This window comes from Zingiber officinale, chromosome 10A (assembly GCF_018446385.1).
Source record: "Zingiber officinale cultivar Zhangliang chromosome 10A, Zo_v1.1, whole genome shotgun sequence".
Taxonomy (NCBI): Eukaryota; Viridiplantae; Streptophyta; class Magnoliopsida; order Zingiberales; family Zingiberaceae; genus Zingiber; species Zingiber officinale.
This window is the reverse complement of record NC_056004.1, coordinates 50,870,292-50,883,099: the sequence shown is the minus strand read 5'-3', so window position 1 is coordinate 50,883,099 and position 12,808 is coordinate 50,870,292. Positions and strand designations below refer to the sequence as shown.

Sequence of the window (12,808 nt, the reverse complement as noted above, 5' to 3'; positions counted from 1 at the left end):
TCGGCTACAAGTGAAGATTCCCACAGACAACGCCAAATATGATCCTGTTTGAAAGCGGAGAAGACGGTAGGTTGGGAAATGTGGCTCTGCAATTGACTTGATGGAGACTCCTCATTGCCCTGCAAAATCAAGAGCGTTAGTGCCAAGCCGGGAAGGGGTTCCCGGCGTTGACCTTCCGACGCTCAAGTCAGTCCTCGGCTTAGTGGAGAAGAATATAAATAGTAGCCAAAGCGTGTAGAGTAACAAGATATCGCATACTTCCGCCTGTGGATGGGAATCCCCTTTTATAGTGTCACTGTAGCGTTTGTGCACGTATCTCAAAGCATATGCACTCTTTCCAAAGCGTCCTAAGAAAAACCAAGTCAAAAAGTGTCTCTGATACCTTTTCTTAAGCGAGCACACAAATCTATAATGTGACAGGTTGGAAGCTTCTAAAGTACGATTTGTTTGCTGGACATGCTCTGTTATCAATGACACAAACTTTTAAAAGGGTAAGATGAGATATGTAGGTGCCTAGGTGGGTCCCACTATAGGCTGATCGGAGGATGTCCCAGCTTGGTCGCATTGAATAAAGCTATTTTCCTTCACTCAGCTTTCCTGTTGTCGGAGCTGCCTTTTGTCTGACCGGACATGCCGTCCGATCGGCAGGGACGGTGGTCCCGGAGATTTACTATTTGAAATCTCAGTCTCAAGTTTTCAGAGGATAGCCGTCCAGACAGTTACGTCCGATCGGCATTGGAGGCCCGTTCAGCCAACTTCGTATGTTTGTGGACCTGGGCTTTTGACTGTTTTTTCTTTGACATCCACATCAGCTGCTCTTCCATGCTTTGACCCATCTTTGGTGGGGTCCTCTTCATCACCGTATCAATACGAATTGAGTAAGTTCTCCTATAGGTAGATGATTCACATCAGTAGCTCTTCTCGGAGAACTGATTGTTTAGAAGAGCAATTATAGGCAGGTCTAGATGCCCAGTACAAAGATAAAATATAGGTTTATAACCGTAGCAACATTTAAGTTTAGCAGAATCAAATAACTTACTAGGGAAATGCTCCTCTAGAGTCAGCTTGATTGGGACAATTAAACTGCTACGGACATGACTTTTGATCTCTCTTCCAAGAGAAAACAAAGCATATAAGGATTGATTGCCACTTCTTCAGACTCCCAACTACCAATTAGCAAATTTGCTAAACCAAAACCGGCTCTAGGATTCTATGTCAAGTTCCAAGTAGGTCTCCGGCTATGGGCATGGCATGATGCCTACAAAGGCTACATGACAATTTCACAGCATAATTAGGTTCACAAACTTGACTTAAGTGGGTGAAGTTCTCAATTATTAGATACCCATTTCCATTCCTATCCTCTCATTGAAGATTGATGAAGCCATCGAAGCAGTAGGTTCTTTGATGTCTTCTGGTTGCTGTCATTCTCTGGTCGATGTCAAATGCTGAGGATGTGGCTTGATTGATGTCCACTGATTGAAGAGGACTGAAGGACGAGGGTTGAGTAAGAAGCACCTTTAAAGAAGAAACATTTGATTACATGAAGAGTTGAAAAAGGCGATGTAGCATAAAAGAGAAGGCTATGAACAATAAATTTTTTAATCCTTAAAATATTGTGATTGTTTTTCTTGACAGTTATAAATCTGGTATTTTCCATAGTGATCTGCGAATCAATTCGTTTGTGGAATTGGGTGTATTCATATGGAATCAGGTTTATTTGTATCAAATCACCAATTCTTAACCCACAATTCATCCATATGGGTGGTATCATTGGGGTCCTGATTGAAGCAAATCATTCAATTTGAATTGCTAATAACAGGATTCTTATAACTGTCTGTGTTGGACTTTAAGAAGTTAGAGATTTGTTTAGCTTCCACAATCTCTTTGCAGCTATAAACTGATGGAATGTGATTTCTTATTGCATAAGCCTATGTGGTCACATAAACAGCCTATCAAGTTGGATTTCAAAATAGTGGTTGCAATGTTCAATCTTATTACTCTCAGTTTTTGTTTTCTGGAAACTTTTCACATTGATGTATGGTCCTATTTCAGGGATCATCGTCTTGTCAATTGGGACTGCACGTTACGAACTGCAATATCTGATATTGAGGTATGGGTGAAATTTTATTTAAAATTGCATTAAATGTTCTATTGGCTTTGATACTCTTTATTTGTCTACTAATTTTAGGTTGATCATGAGGAAATTACAGAAGAGACCTATCGAAAGGTCCCTGGTTATGAGCATGAAGTTCAGTTTGGTGTCTTGACTTCCTTTGCTTATGCACTTGAGGGAGGCATGGGTGAGATTGTAGTAGCTACCACAAGAGTGGAAACAATGCTTGGTGATACTGCAATTGCTGTTCATTCTAAGGATAAACGGTATGCTCATCTACATGGAAAGTGTGCCGTGCATCCTTTCAATGAGCGGAAGCTACCAATAATATGTGATGATATCCTGGTTGATCCTGAATTTGGAACTGGGGCTGTCAAGGTAAGCTTGTATCTCCACAAACAGTTTTATAATCAATCACTACATCTGCCTTTTACTGTGTTAAAATACTTATCTTCCTGAAATCATATTGCAGATCACTCCTGCACATGATCCAAATGACTTTGAAGTTGGAAAACGTCATAATCTTGCTTTCATTAATATTTTTACTGATGAAGGGAAGATTAATAGCAATGGTGGTGCCGACTTTGAAGGGCTGCCTAGATTTGCAGCCCGTGTAGCTGTTGTAGAAGCATTGAAGGCGAAGGTATACATGCATCTACTTTATTTGCATTTATTTTCATTTAATTTTGTGATTTCACCAATTTTATTGTATTTCTTCCTTTGAACAGGGTTTATACCGAGGAGCTCAGAAAAATGAAATGAAACTTGGCATTTGTTCTAGAAGTAATGATGTGGTGGAACCCATGATAAAACCTCAGTGGTTTGTTGATTGCAAAAGCATGGCAAAACTAGCTCTTGATGCTGTCATGAGTGACGATAAGAAGATTGAGATTATTCCACATCAGTATGAACAAGAATGGAAAAGGTAAATTCAGATTTGTAGCTGACTGAAACTGAGAGTTTACATGCATTTTTCTAATAGGTCATCTATTTTGGTCATTAATCTTGTTTGTTTATAAATGCAGATGGCTTGAGAATATACGTGACTGGTGCATTTCGAGGCAACTTTGGTGGGGACATCGCATCCCTGCCTGGTATGTGACAATTGAAGATGATCAACTTAAAGATGTGGGTTCTTACAATGATCATTGGGTGGTTGGAAGAAATGAGCAGGAGGCAATCATTGAGGCAAAAAAGATTTTCTCAGGGAAGAAATTTGAGATTGCACAAGATCCAGACGTGCTGGATACATGGTTTTCATCTGGTCTTTTTCCATTGTCTGTTCTTGGCTGGCCAGACGTTACACCTGATTTTAAGGCATTTTATCCTACTACTGTGCTTGAAACTGGACATGATATCCTTTTCTTCTGGGTTGCACGGATGGTTATGCTGGGGATGCAACTTGGTGGTGATGTGCCCTTCAGAAAGGTATGTAAACATTCATAACAGGAATTACTAGGATTATATAGCAACTTCATATGATTTATGCAGTTCAAAGAGTAGCATTTATGTAACTTCAGTCAAAGATATTATGAACCCTCCTGCCTGCAAAATGTGAGGGTTTGAATAATTTAGATAATAACAAGGAACAAAGTTGGGATTTGGGTCTGTTTTGGGTTGCAGATTTGACTTTATGGTAGTTGATCAAACCAAAAGTGCTCAGAAAGTGCTCAGTTTTTTATGTAAATTAAATTGTTCGAATGGGATTTCTCTTTATTTATTATAAAGACATTATTGGCCAAAATGAAAGAAAAAACTGAGCAGTTCTGTGCTGTTTAAAAAGTGATAGGGAGACGAGAAAAGAAATAGTGCCGTGCATTTAAAGAGAGTGATGATTGAAAGAGGAAGAAAGAGAAAGGGAAAATAATGAAGTCATTGCCCTTTGTTTTCTGTGGTGGTATATTTTCTTCTCTGGCATGCTTTCTGTGCTTACAACTGGTATGGCACTGGTGTTCCTTGCTGCAGTGTTGAGCCTTGAGGCATTGGCTCAGAGTCTAAATGCTGCAAAATTATTGTATTGTGTAATAAAGAATTCTCAAGGTTATGTTTTTTATGTCAGCTGAGTGGAAGCAGAAATAATGTGGTGAAACAACATGATAACGTCATCACTCAAGGAATATTTGCAGCTTCAACCTCTATACCTCATAGTGTCTACCATAGTTTGACCTATTTGTACTTGATGTGATTGTATCCCTTGATATATTAACATTAGAAGTATTGTCTTAGGTTGTTGCAACAATTTACTGTATTTCCTTTTGCTTTGCCAAGATATACCTATAAATATTTTCCTAATTGCCTCAATGCTACTTTTCTTATCCATAAGTTGTCAAACAACACAGTTGTCCAATGGATATTGATGTACATTACAATCATATATTGTATTGTTGCCCTCCTAGCTGTTGTCCAATGGATATTGATGTACATTACAATCATATATTGTATTGTTGCCCTCCTAGCTGTTCACCAAATGTGCTATCTTTGTACCATAATATTTTTTTCCATTGACAATTTAGTTTGCTTTTCAATTGCCACACTTTTTCCATACTAGATATTGCTTGTTAGGAAATGCTTCTATTTAGCACATGAAATTGGCTACTTTACTTGGGCACTTGTACTTTTTATTATCTTCAGGTATATTTGCACCCTATGATAAGAGATGCACATGGCCAGAAAATGTCAAAGTCGAAAGGCAATGTTATTGATCCGCTAGAGGTAACAAATGGAGTTTCACTGGAAGGCTTGCACAAAAGGTTGGAAGCTAGTAATTTGGATCGAAGTGAACTGGAAAAGGCAAAGTTGGACCAGGCTAAAGATTTTCCCAATGGTATTCCTGAATGTGGTGCTGATGCTCTTCGCTTTGCTCTTGTTTCTTATACAGCTCAGGTCATCTTCTTCTCATATTTAGTTGACATTTCAAAGCTTGTCTTGTGGAATTAACATGGTTTTTTCCTGTCAGTCGGACAAGATAAATCTGGATGTCTTGAGAGTTATTGGCTATCGACAATGGTGTAATAAGTTGTGGAATGCTATACGTTTTGCCATGATGAAACTTGGAGATGATTATGCTCCACCAGAGAAGCTTGATGTGAAATTCATGCCACCTGTTTGTCAGTGGATACTTTCTGTCCTAAACAAAGCTATAGCCAAAACTATATCATCCTTTGAATTGTACAAATTCTCAGATGCAACTACAGCAGTATATGCATGGTGGCAATTTCAGCTCTGTGATGTATTCATTGAAGCTATCAAACCCTACTTCATCGATTCAAAGTTTGAGTCTGCTAGAGCAGATGCTAGGCATACATTGTGGATCTGTCTAGATACTGGCTTACGTTTGCTACATCCCTTGATGCCATTTGTTACTGAAGAATTATGGCAGCGTCTTCCTCAAATAGAAGGAAGCTGCAGGGAGGAATCTATTATGATTTCAGATTACCCTTCAGTTATAGAAGTAAGCATTGTCTTACCTTGAATTTGTTGTCAAATTTTAAGATTTTAATCCTCCACTTTTCTGTAGGCTTGGTCAAATGAGAAAATCGAGAATGATATGGAGATCGTCAATGCTACCGTGAGGAAGCTTCGATCCTTGCGTCCACAAAGTGACAGAAGTGAAAGGTTTTTTAAACAGAATCTATCAAAACAAGTTTTCTTTGTTAGTCATGAATTTAAATGCTTGCTATTTATAATAATATGGTTTCAGACCAGCATTATCAGTACGTCATATATATATATATATATTCTTCAGGTTAGTTGACTGTCTTTTGTTTCCATTGCACACTAGTCTATCCAAATTTCAGGAGCAAACATTGTAGTTAACATATCCCTTACAACAAAATTCTTTCATTCCTCTCTATGAAAATGTAAACAAGCTGAAAACTGTTCACTAACCAATTTGGTAGTCAGTTTCTTAAGGGGATGAAATTTAAATTCCAGAATTATATTGTTCTAGCTATTCTATGAAATCCAGTCTGTCTGTTCATGCTGTGTTGATTACATTTATGAAATGATGCCTATCTAGAATGGTTGAAATGGCAATGTCATGCTGGTTGACAAGTATCTTACTAAATGTGCATGATAATTTTAGTTTGCTTCTTGATGGATGGGAAATTTTATTGATATCTGTTTATATCCTCATTTCAGATATCCGGCTTTTGCTATTTGTCGGCAACATGATATTGCCAACACCATGAGGACCTATGAGTTTGAGATACTAACACTTGCCGCAGTCTCTTCTTTGAAGGTTAATCTGTTGTCTATATCAAGCTAGTTGACATTTGGTGACATATATTATTTGTTTTATTATGCAATAGAAGTTCAGAAAATAGAATGTCTTCTTTTGTTCCTAATTTTTCCTTTTGAGTTTCCAACCTAATGATGTTAATTACGTGGATAATGTTTTATTACCTCTCTTTCAGATTTGTGCTACCTATTTTCCATGTCACTCGAGCTATTTGATTTATGGTCTATGCTGTGGTTCCCTTCAATCAGCTAAAATTCTTCATTTGAATCTTGTATTAGCCCCAAGATGCATGGCATTTGGAACTTGTAGTTTTTAGTAGATTGATCCTTCTCTTTTGTACTATTTGGTTCCTTTTGTTGCACCTTTGCTCATTTCATTTAGTTTTGGCTTCACCATGTTAATTCCACCGCCGCTATTCTCTTTCTGATTATGCATTAACTCAACAAAATGTTTGTGATCTCTTGTTGAAATATTAATCTATGTTGTCGATTTCTGCAGGTCCTAACTGAGAATGACATGGCTCCAGCTGGATGTGCAGTTGATGTTGTCAATGAATCTCTGTCTGTATATCTCCAACTCCAAGGAACACTTGATGCAGAAGCTGAACGTGAAAAGCTGAGAAAAAGAAGAGAAGAGATACAGAAGTAATTTTCACTGCATTTTTTTTAATGTCTTTCCTGTTATTTATTTATCTTTGGAGTTGTAAATGGCGGTAGACAGTGGTGAGACAATTAGTGACTGCCTCTGCCGCTTATACAGTTGAATTTTTTTGACTATATATATATATATATATATATAATATTTTGTTACCTTGCGCACTTGTTGGGTGTACATCCCTGGGCGACCTCGCAACTCCGGGCATCCTGATGCACCCCGGGCACCCTGATTCTCAAAAGTGAATCTGGGCGGCCGAGGGTGCATCTAGGCGCCTGGAGTTGTGAGGGTCATCCAGGAGTGTGCACCGAACGAGTATGTAGGGTAACAAACCTATATATATATATATATATATATATATATATATATAGGAGTGTGCACCGAACGAGTATGTAGGGTAACAAACCTATATATATATAGGAGTGTGCACCGAACGGGTGTGTAGGGTAACAAACCTATATATATATAGGAGTGTGCACCGAACGAGTATGTAGGGTAACAAACCTATATATATATATAGGAGTGTGCACCGAACGGGTGTGTAGGGTAACAAACCTATATATATATATATATATAGAATAATTTTAGTAGGCTTAAATACATTAATTAAAAATAAAAAAAATTAATCTAAATATTTAATTATGTTTTAATTAAGTCTATTTAAATTATCTCAATCATAGTTAGGAGTTGATTAAAATTATTAATCGGTTAAAAAAGGAAAACCTAACTTTCTTTCTATTTCGATTTTGGATGTGTTGCCCGACCCAAGCGATGTGTCTGGATGTAGGGTTCGGGGCAATGCATCTGGGTTGTCGCTGGGCTCGGGCGATGTGTCCGGGCTCGGGCGATGCATCCGGGCCTGTCGCCTGGCTTGGGCGACGCGTTCAAGCTCGTGTGAGGGGTCCAAATTAGTTGTCGGCCCAAGAGATGCTCCCGGACTCATTGTGGCATGCTGACGTCTCACTTGTGTAGTGCCAGTCCGGCGAAATGGTGAGATATCAACCTAATGACGATGGCACCGGCAGCCGCTTACGTAGACTTTTGACTGCTTAAAATACTGCCTTTGATTCAAGTGGTTCGGTTGATGTCCGTCCCATCTAGGTGGCTGTCTCAGTGACCATTAAAACCTTGAACCTTCACTGTTGATCTCCAGTAACCATGCACCGCTTTTAGCTCTCCAGTGCCCGGACATTTTATCTCATTGATGCCAAGAGATATTTAACAATTTCAACTCCTTTAATGGTGATGAATCAGTGAACCAAATCCTGCAACCGATTTTCTTTTATTGACCAAAGAAAATATTTGAAATTTGCAGTTGTAAGCGCTACATTCTTGTTCTGCCGTTATTAAAGATGATTATTTGAATTTAGTCCATTTGCATAGTAAATCTAATTCGCTTAATTTATTAGTCAGCCACTTTTTAACTGTATTTATTTCCTTGGTTATAAATTTTAGTTCCTTTACTTGTACTTTTTAACTGTATTTATTTCGTTAGTTATAAATTTTAGTTCCTCATACTTATTGTATGCTTTTTGGTGATACTGGCAGGAAGCATGATCTTTTGGCACAGGAAGTGAATAACGCAGGTTACAAAGAAAAAGCCCCTCTGAGCATCCAAGAAGAACAGATGAGGAAACTAAATGCTTATTTGGAAGAACTTAAGATTATTGATGAAGCGGAACAGGATTTGGAGACGAGAATATGCGAGCAAAAATAACTATTTTGAGTTTCTTAGTACCATGTCCTGATTGCTTTTGATACTCCTGTAAGTCTGATTTTGTAACTGATTTAGATTATTGATCATTTATCCCATCTTCTATCAAATTGCTGGCCCGAAACTGATGAATCCTACTAGTTGATTGCTGCATTCCATTTTTTTTCTTGTTATACAAAGTTTTGAAGACCTACCTGGGAGGATAAATTTTTTTGATCATTTCAGCCAGATCAGATTGATAACCGGTTCTTAGGTTAATTGCTTGACCCACTGGGTTCGATGGAGGCAGTAAACACTCCGTCTTCTACTTCTAGTTAAGTTGAAGTATCTGATTGTTGGGTAAGCAGTCGTGAGGAAGTAGCTGATTGTTGGGTGAGAAAGAGGATGGATCAGTCATGGATTGTTGGGTGAGGAAAAGTGGGTTGTTGAGTGAGCACAAGGGGATGTATCTGATCCTGTCTTTCTTTGAAGTATTAAAAATATGCAGGTATGCAATTTTGATTGATTTTGTGAATTTATCATCTCAAAACATCATATATAAGCTTTAGAATCATAAGTCCTGTGGTTGAGTCTATGAATTGTTCAACCATTGCAAGAACTTTTTGTTTTTCTTATATTCTTTGTTCCCTTAAGTTGTTCGCCTTACTCTCTTCTAATATGACTAATTTTAATTTAATACAATTAGTCATTTAGATAATTTATTTGGGTAAAAATTAGAAGGGTGTATATTTCTTATTGGAATCCTCCATGTCTTTTCTTTTTATTTATCATCAAAACGTCTTATCCTATTTTTATCCATTTTCTTCTTGAAAGTATCCTTATTCGAGGTCCATAATTGTCATAATATGTAGTTCCATTAACATTAGTAATATTATATTGTAATCATTATAGTTTATAATTATTATAATATGGATACTTTGTCTCTAGTAAATGTTGATTAATATTATATTATGAATGGTAGCTAGTTCATAGCTAGTTCAATGTAGATACTTCATCTTTGTCAATATTGATCAATATTATATTGGAGTAATTATGGATGTAGTTAGTTATCAAAAAACTAAAGGTTTCTTTTTTTTTAAAAAAAAAACTAGGCTGAAGCGAGATGGAGTATTGTTTAGATAATAAATAAAAAACTAAGAGTGTTTTTATAATAATAATAATAATAATAAGGGTCCGTATTTAATTTTTATCTATTTTATTTTGTTGTCATTCATAATAATTAAGTTATGAATGCTGAATTATATATTGAGGAAGGCAAATTATATTGACTTATTTAGGTTATATAGCAATGAGGGAGTTTACAGAGTATTGAGGGTTTATCAGGTGAGATTTTCTGGACCGTGACCCCTGGTCTACTCCTGGGCCAAGGGTTTATAAAGGTAGAGTCCATAGACACTCACTTATGAATGAACTAGTTTATTTCTGAATTAGAAAGTATGGTTTAGAGGATCCACTCCCGGGGTTTATGGACATCCACACACACACACACACACATATATATATATATATATATATATATATATATATATATATATATATATATATATCCGATGGAAAAAAAACCTAGTGAAAAAAAAGAGTATGTCATGTTGTAACTGTATTACTATAAATTTACCAGATAACATAATATGGTATAGTGAGAATTTACTCCCCCTATTTGAAATATTATTTGAGATCTCTGTATCGCCACATGCCAATACCATGTATTAATTTCTTAAATGTTGTTATATGTAATGCTTTGGTGAATAAATCTGCCAAGTTATCACTAGAGTGAATCTGTTGAACTTTAATATCGTCATTCTTTTGTAGATCATGAGTGAAGAACTTTGGCAAAATATGTTTAATTCTATCCCTTTTGATGTACTCTTTCTTTAATTGAGCTATACATGTCCCGTTATCTTAATACAATATTGTTTGAATTTTCTTATTAGCAGCTAAATCATATTTTTTTTCTTGATATGCTGAATCATTGATCTCAACCAAACACATTCCCGACTTGTTTCATGTATTGCAAGTATTTTTGAATGATTCGATGATGCAGCAGCTATGATTTATTTGGTAGATTGCCAAAATGTGGTTGTTCCACCGTATGCACATAAATAACCAACTAGTATGAGATCCACCTTTATGTGGATCAAATAAATATCTTGCATTTGTATAACTAATTAATTAACTCTGAAGAAGATAGATTAGAATAAAACAAGCTCAAATTGATGGTACCTTGAAAAAACTTAAATATATGTTTAATTTCATTCCAATGCCTACGTGTTGGAGAAGAACTATATCTTACTCATAAATTTATAAAAAATGTTATATCTGGTCTTGTTTTATTATCAAGATGCATTAATGTACCAATTGTACTTAAATATGATACTTCAAGATCAAGCAGTTCTTCACCATTTTACTAGGTCGAAAAGGATCTTTGTTCACATTAAGTGAGCGAACAACTATCGGGGAACTTAATGGATGAGTTTTATCCATATAAAATCATTTTAAAACCTTTAGTGTATAAGCTGGTTGATGGATAAAAATTTCATCTACAAAATATTTGATTTGTAATCTAAGACAAAACTATTGGTACAGTTTGTACTAATAATCAAACTCTGATTTTGATATATGAAAAAGGTTAAAGTTAAACTTGTGGCTTAACCTATTTACTAAGTGTGTAAGACTGAAAGACTTGATAAGACCTAACACCAGACTGAAGTCTAGTTGGGAACTAGCATGAAGGCTAGATAGGTTGATATATGACAAGAAGTCCAGTTAGGTCTGCGAGACTTGATAACTAGCTGAAGTCTAGATGGGGCAGCCGGTAGGAAGATTTGATGGGTCAAGAGTTAAGTAAGTCTGCAATGGTAAGTGAGGTAAGTAGTAGAGGAGAGTAATCTAGTAAGGACGAGCTCCAATGGGACTTAGTTGTTGGTTCAACTTAGATCCATTTTAGAAGTCTAAGTTGAGACATTTACTAGATTCTGGTCTTGATAAAACATGATCTAATCATGTTCTAAATGGCATTGCAGGAGGCCTCCTAAGAGGCGCCTTAGTGGGAGGCCGAGGTAATCCGCTTCGCTTTTGTCGAAGGCGACCTTAAAAGGCGGGGGGGGGGGAAAACAGGTAGGTTAAAAAAAACCTTCATTGCCTTCGCCTCCTTTAGCCTGCAACTGCTTCGTAGCTGCTGTAACTAGCCGCCCGCCACTATGGCTCGCCGCCACTGTTGTCATCAGGTAAGGTTTACAAAAACCTAGATATCAAAGTTTCTTCGAGATTCCTTCGGAGGGTCGCTCAAAGAATGCCTTGCCGGACCCATTGCGAGGCCACTCACCCGTACCCGGGGCTAGGCGATAGGCCTGGACAAGTTGCCCTGGCCCGACGACATGTTCGGACGCATCACCCGGGTCTAGTGAGGCTTTCGTGCACGTGTGACGGGTCTGGCGAGCGCCCATCGCACGTGCTCTTACGGAGCAAAAATTAGCTAGGTTTTTTTTTTGTTCTATTTTGTTTTTAAACTTAGGATTTAATCAAATTTAATCAGATACTTTATATTAATAATTCTAATCAACTCTTATCTATGAATTAGATAATTTAAATAGACCTAATTAAAACCTAATTTACATCGCATACCCTGTCCACACCTAAAATATTTGTTCAGTTTAAAATTTTTTTATGCTTAATTTCATAATCCAACCTCTAAATCCTAAAGGCAAAATCCTAAAAGGCATACCCACAAGCTAAAAAAAAAAAATCAAAAAATAAATAAAAAATCTCAAATGTAGTGATCACATGTACAATATATGATATACCTAACTATTAGTCTATTATATATTTAATTTTCTAATATTTAGATTAAATTATCGCACTAACTTTTAATTCTTAATTTTTTTATTATTGAAGATTAATGGTGGAAAATGAGAAACAACCGAAGGTAGAATTGAAGCGGAAGTCTAATGATATTATTTTGGATTATGGGGTACAGTATTGTAAAGAAAAAAGAGATTGAATCACATGTAAATTATGTAAGAGGCTTATCAAAGGAGGAGTTTATTGGATGAAACATCATATTGCAGGTATTGTAGGACAAGTTGAAGCA

The 12,808-nt window shown here is 36.6% G+C and overlaps 1 protein-coding gene across 2 annotated transcripts in view; it reads left to right on the top strand.

Moving 5' to 3' along the window:
• Positions 1–8,831, top strand: part of LOC122026388 (valine--tRNA ligase, mitochondrial 1-like) — a 31,730-nt gene extending 22,899 nt beyond the window's left edge. For both annotated transcript variants that reach the window (XM_042585093.1, XM_042585092.1), the window contains 11 exons: positions 2,053–2,110; positions 2,189–2,491; positions 2,586–2,756; positions 2,842–3,038; positions 3,139–3,541; positions 4,745–4,996; positions 5,070–5,564; positions 5,631–5,728; positions 6,254–6,353; positions 6,852–6,997; positions 8,556–8,831. In XM_042585093.1, the coding sequence (XP_042441027.1) occupies positions 2,053–2,110; positions 2,189–2,491; positions 2,586–2,756; positions 2,842–3,038; positions 3,139–3,541; positions 4,745–4,996; positions 5,070–5,564; positions 5,631–5,728; positions 6,254–6,353; positions 6,852–6,997; positions 8,556–8,724 (2,392 nt within the window). In that variant the 3' untranslated portion in view covers positions 8,725–8,831. The remainder of the gene's footprint in view (positions 1–2,052; positions 2,111–2,188; positions 2,492–2,585; positions 2,757–2,841; positions 3,039–3,138; positions 3,542–4,744; positions 4,997–5,069; positions 5,565–5,630; positions 5,729–6,253; positions 6,354–6,851; positions 6,998–8,555) is intronic.
• Positions 8,832–12,808: the final 3,977 nt, after the last annotated feature.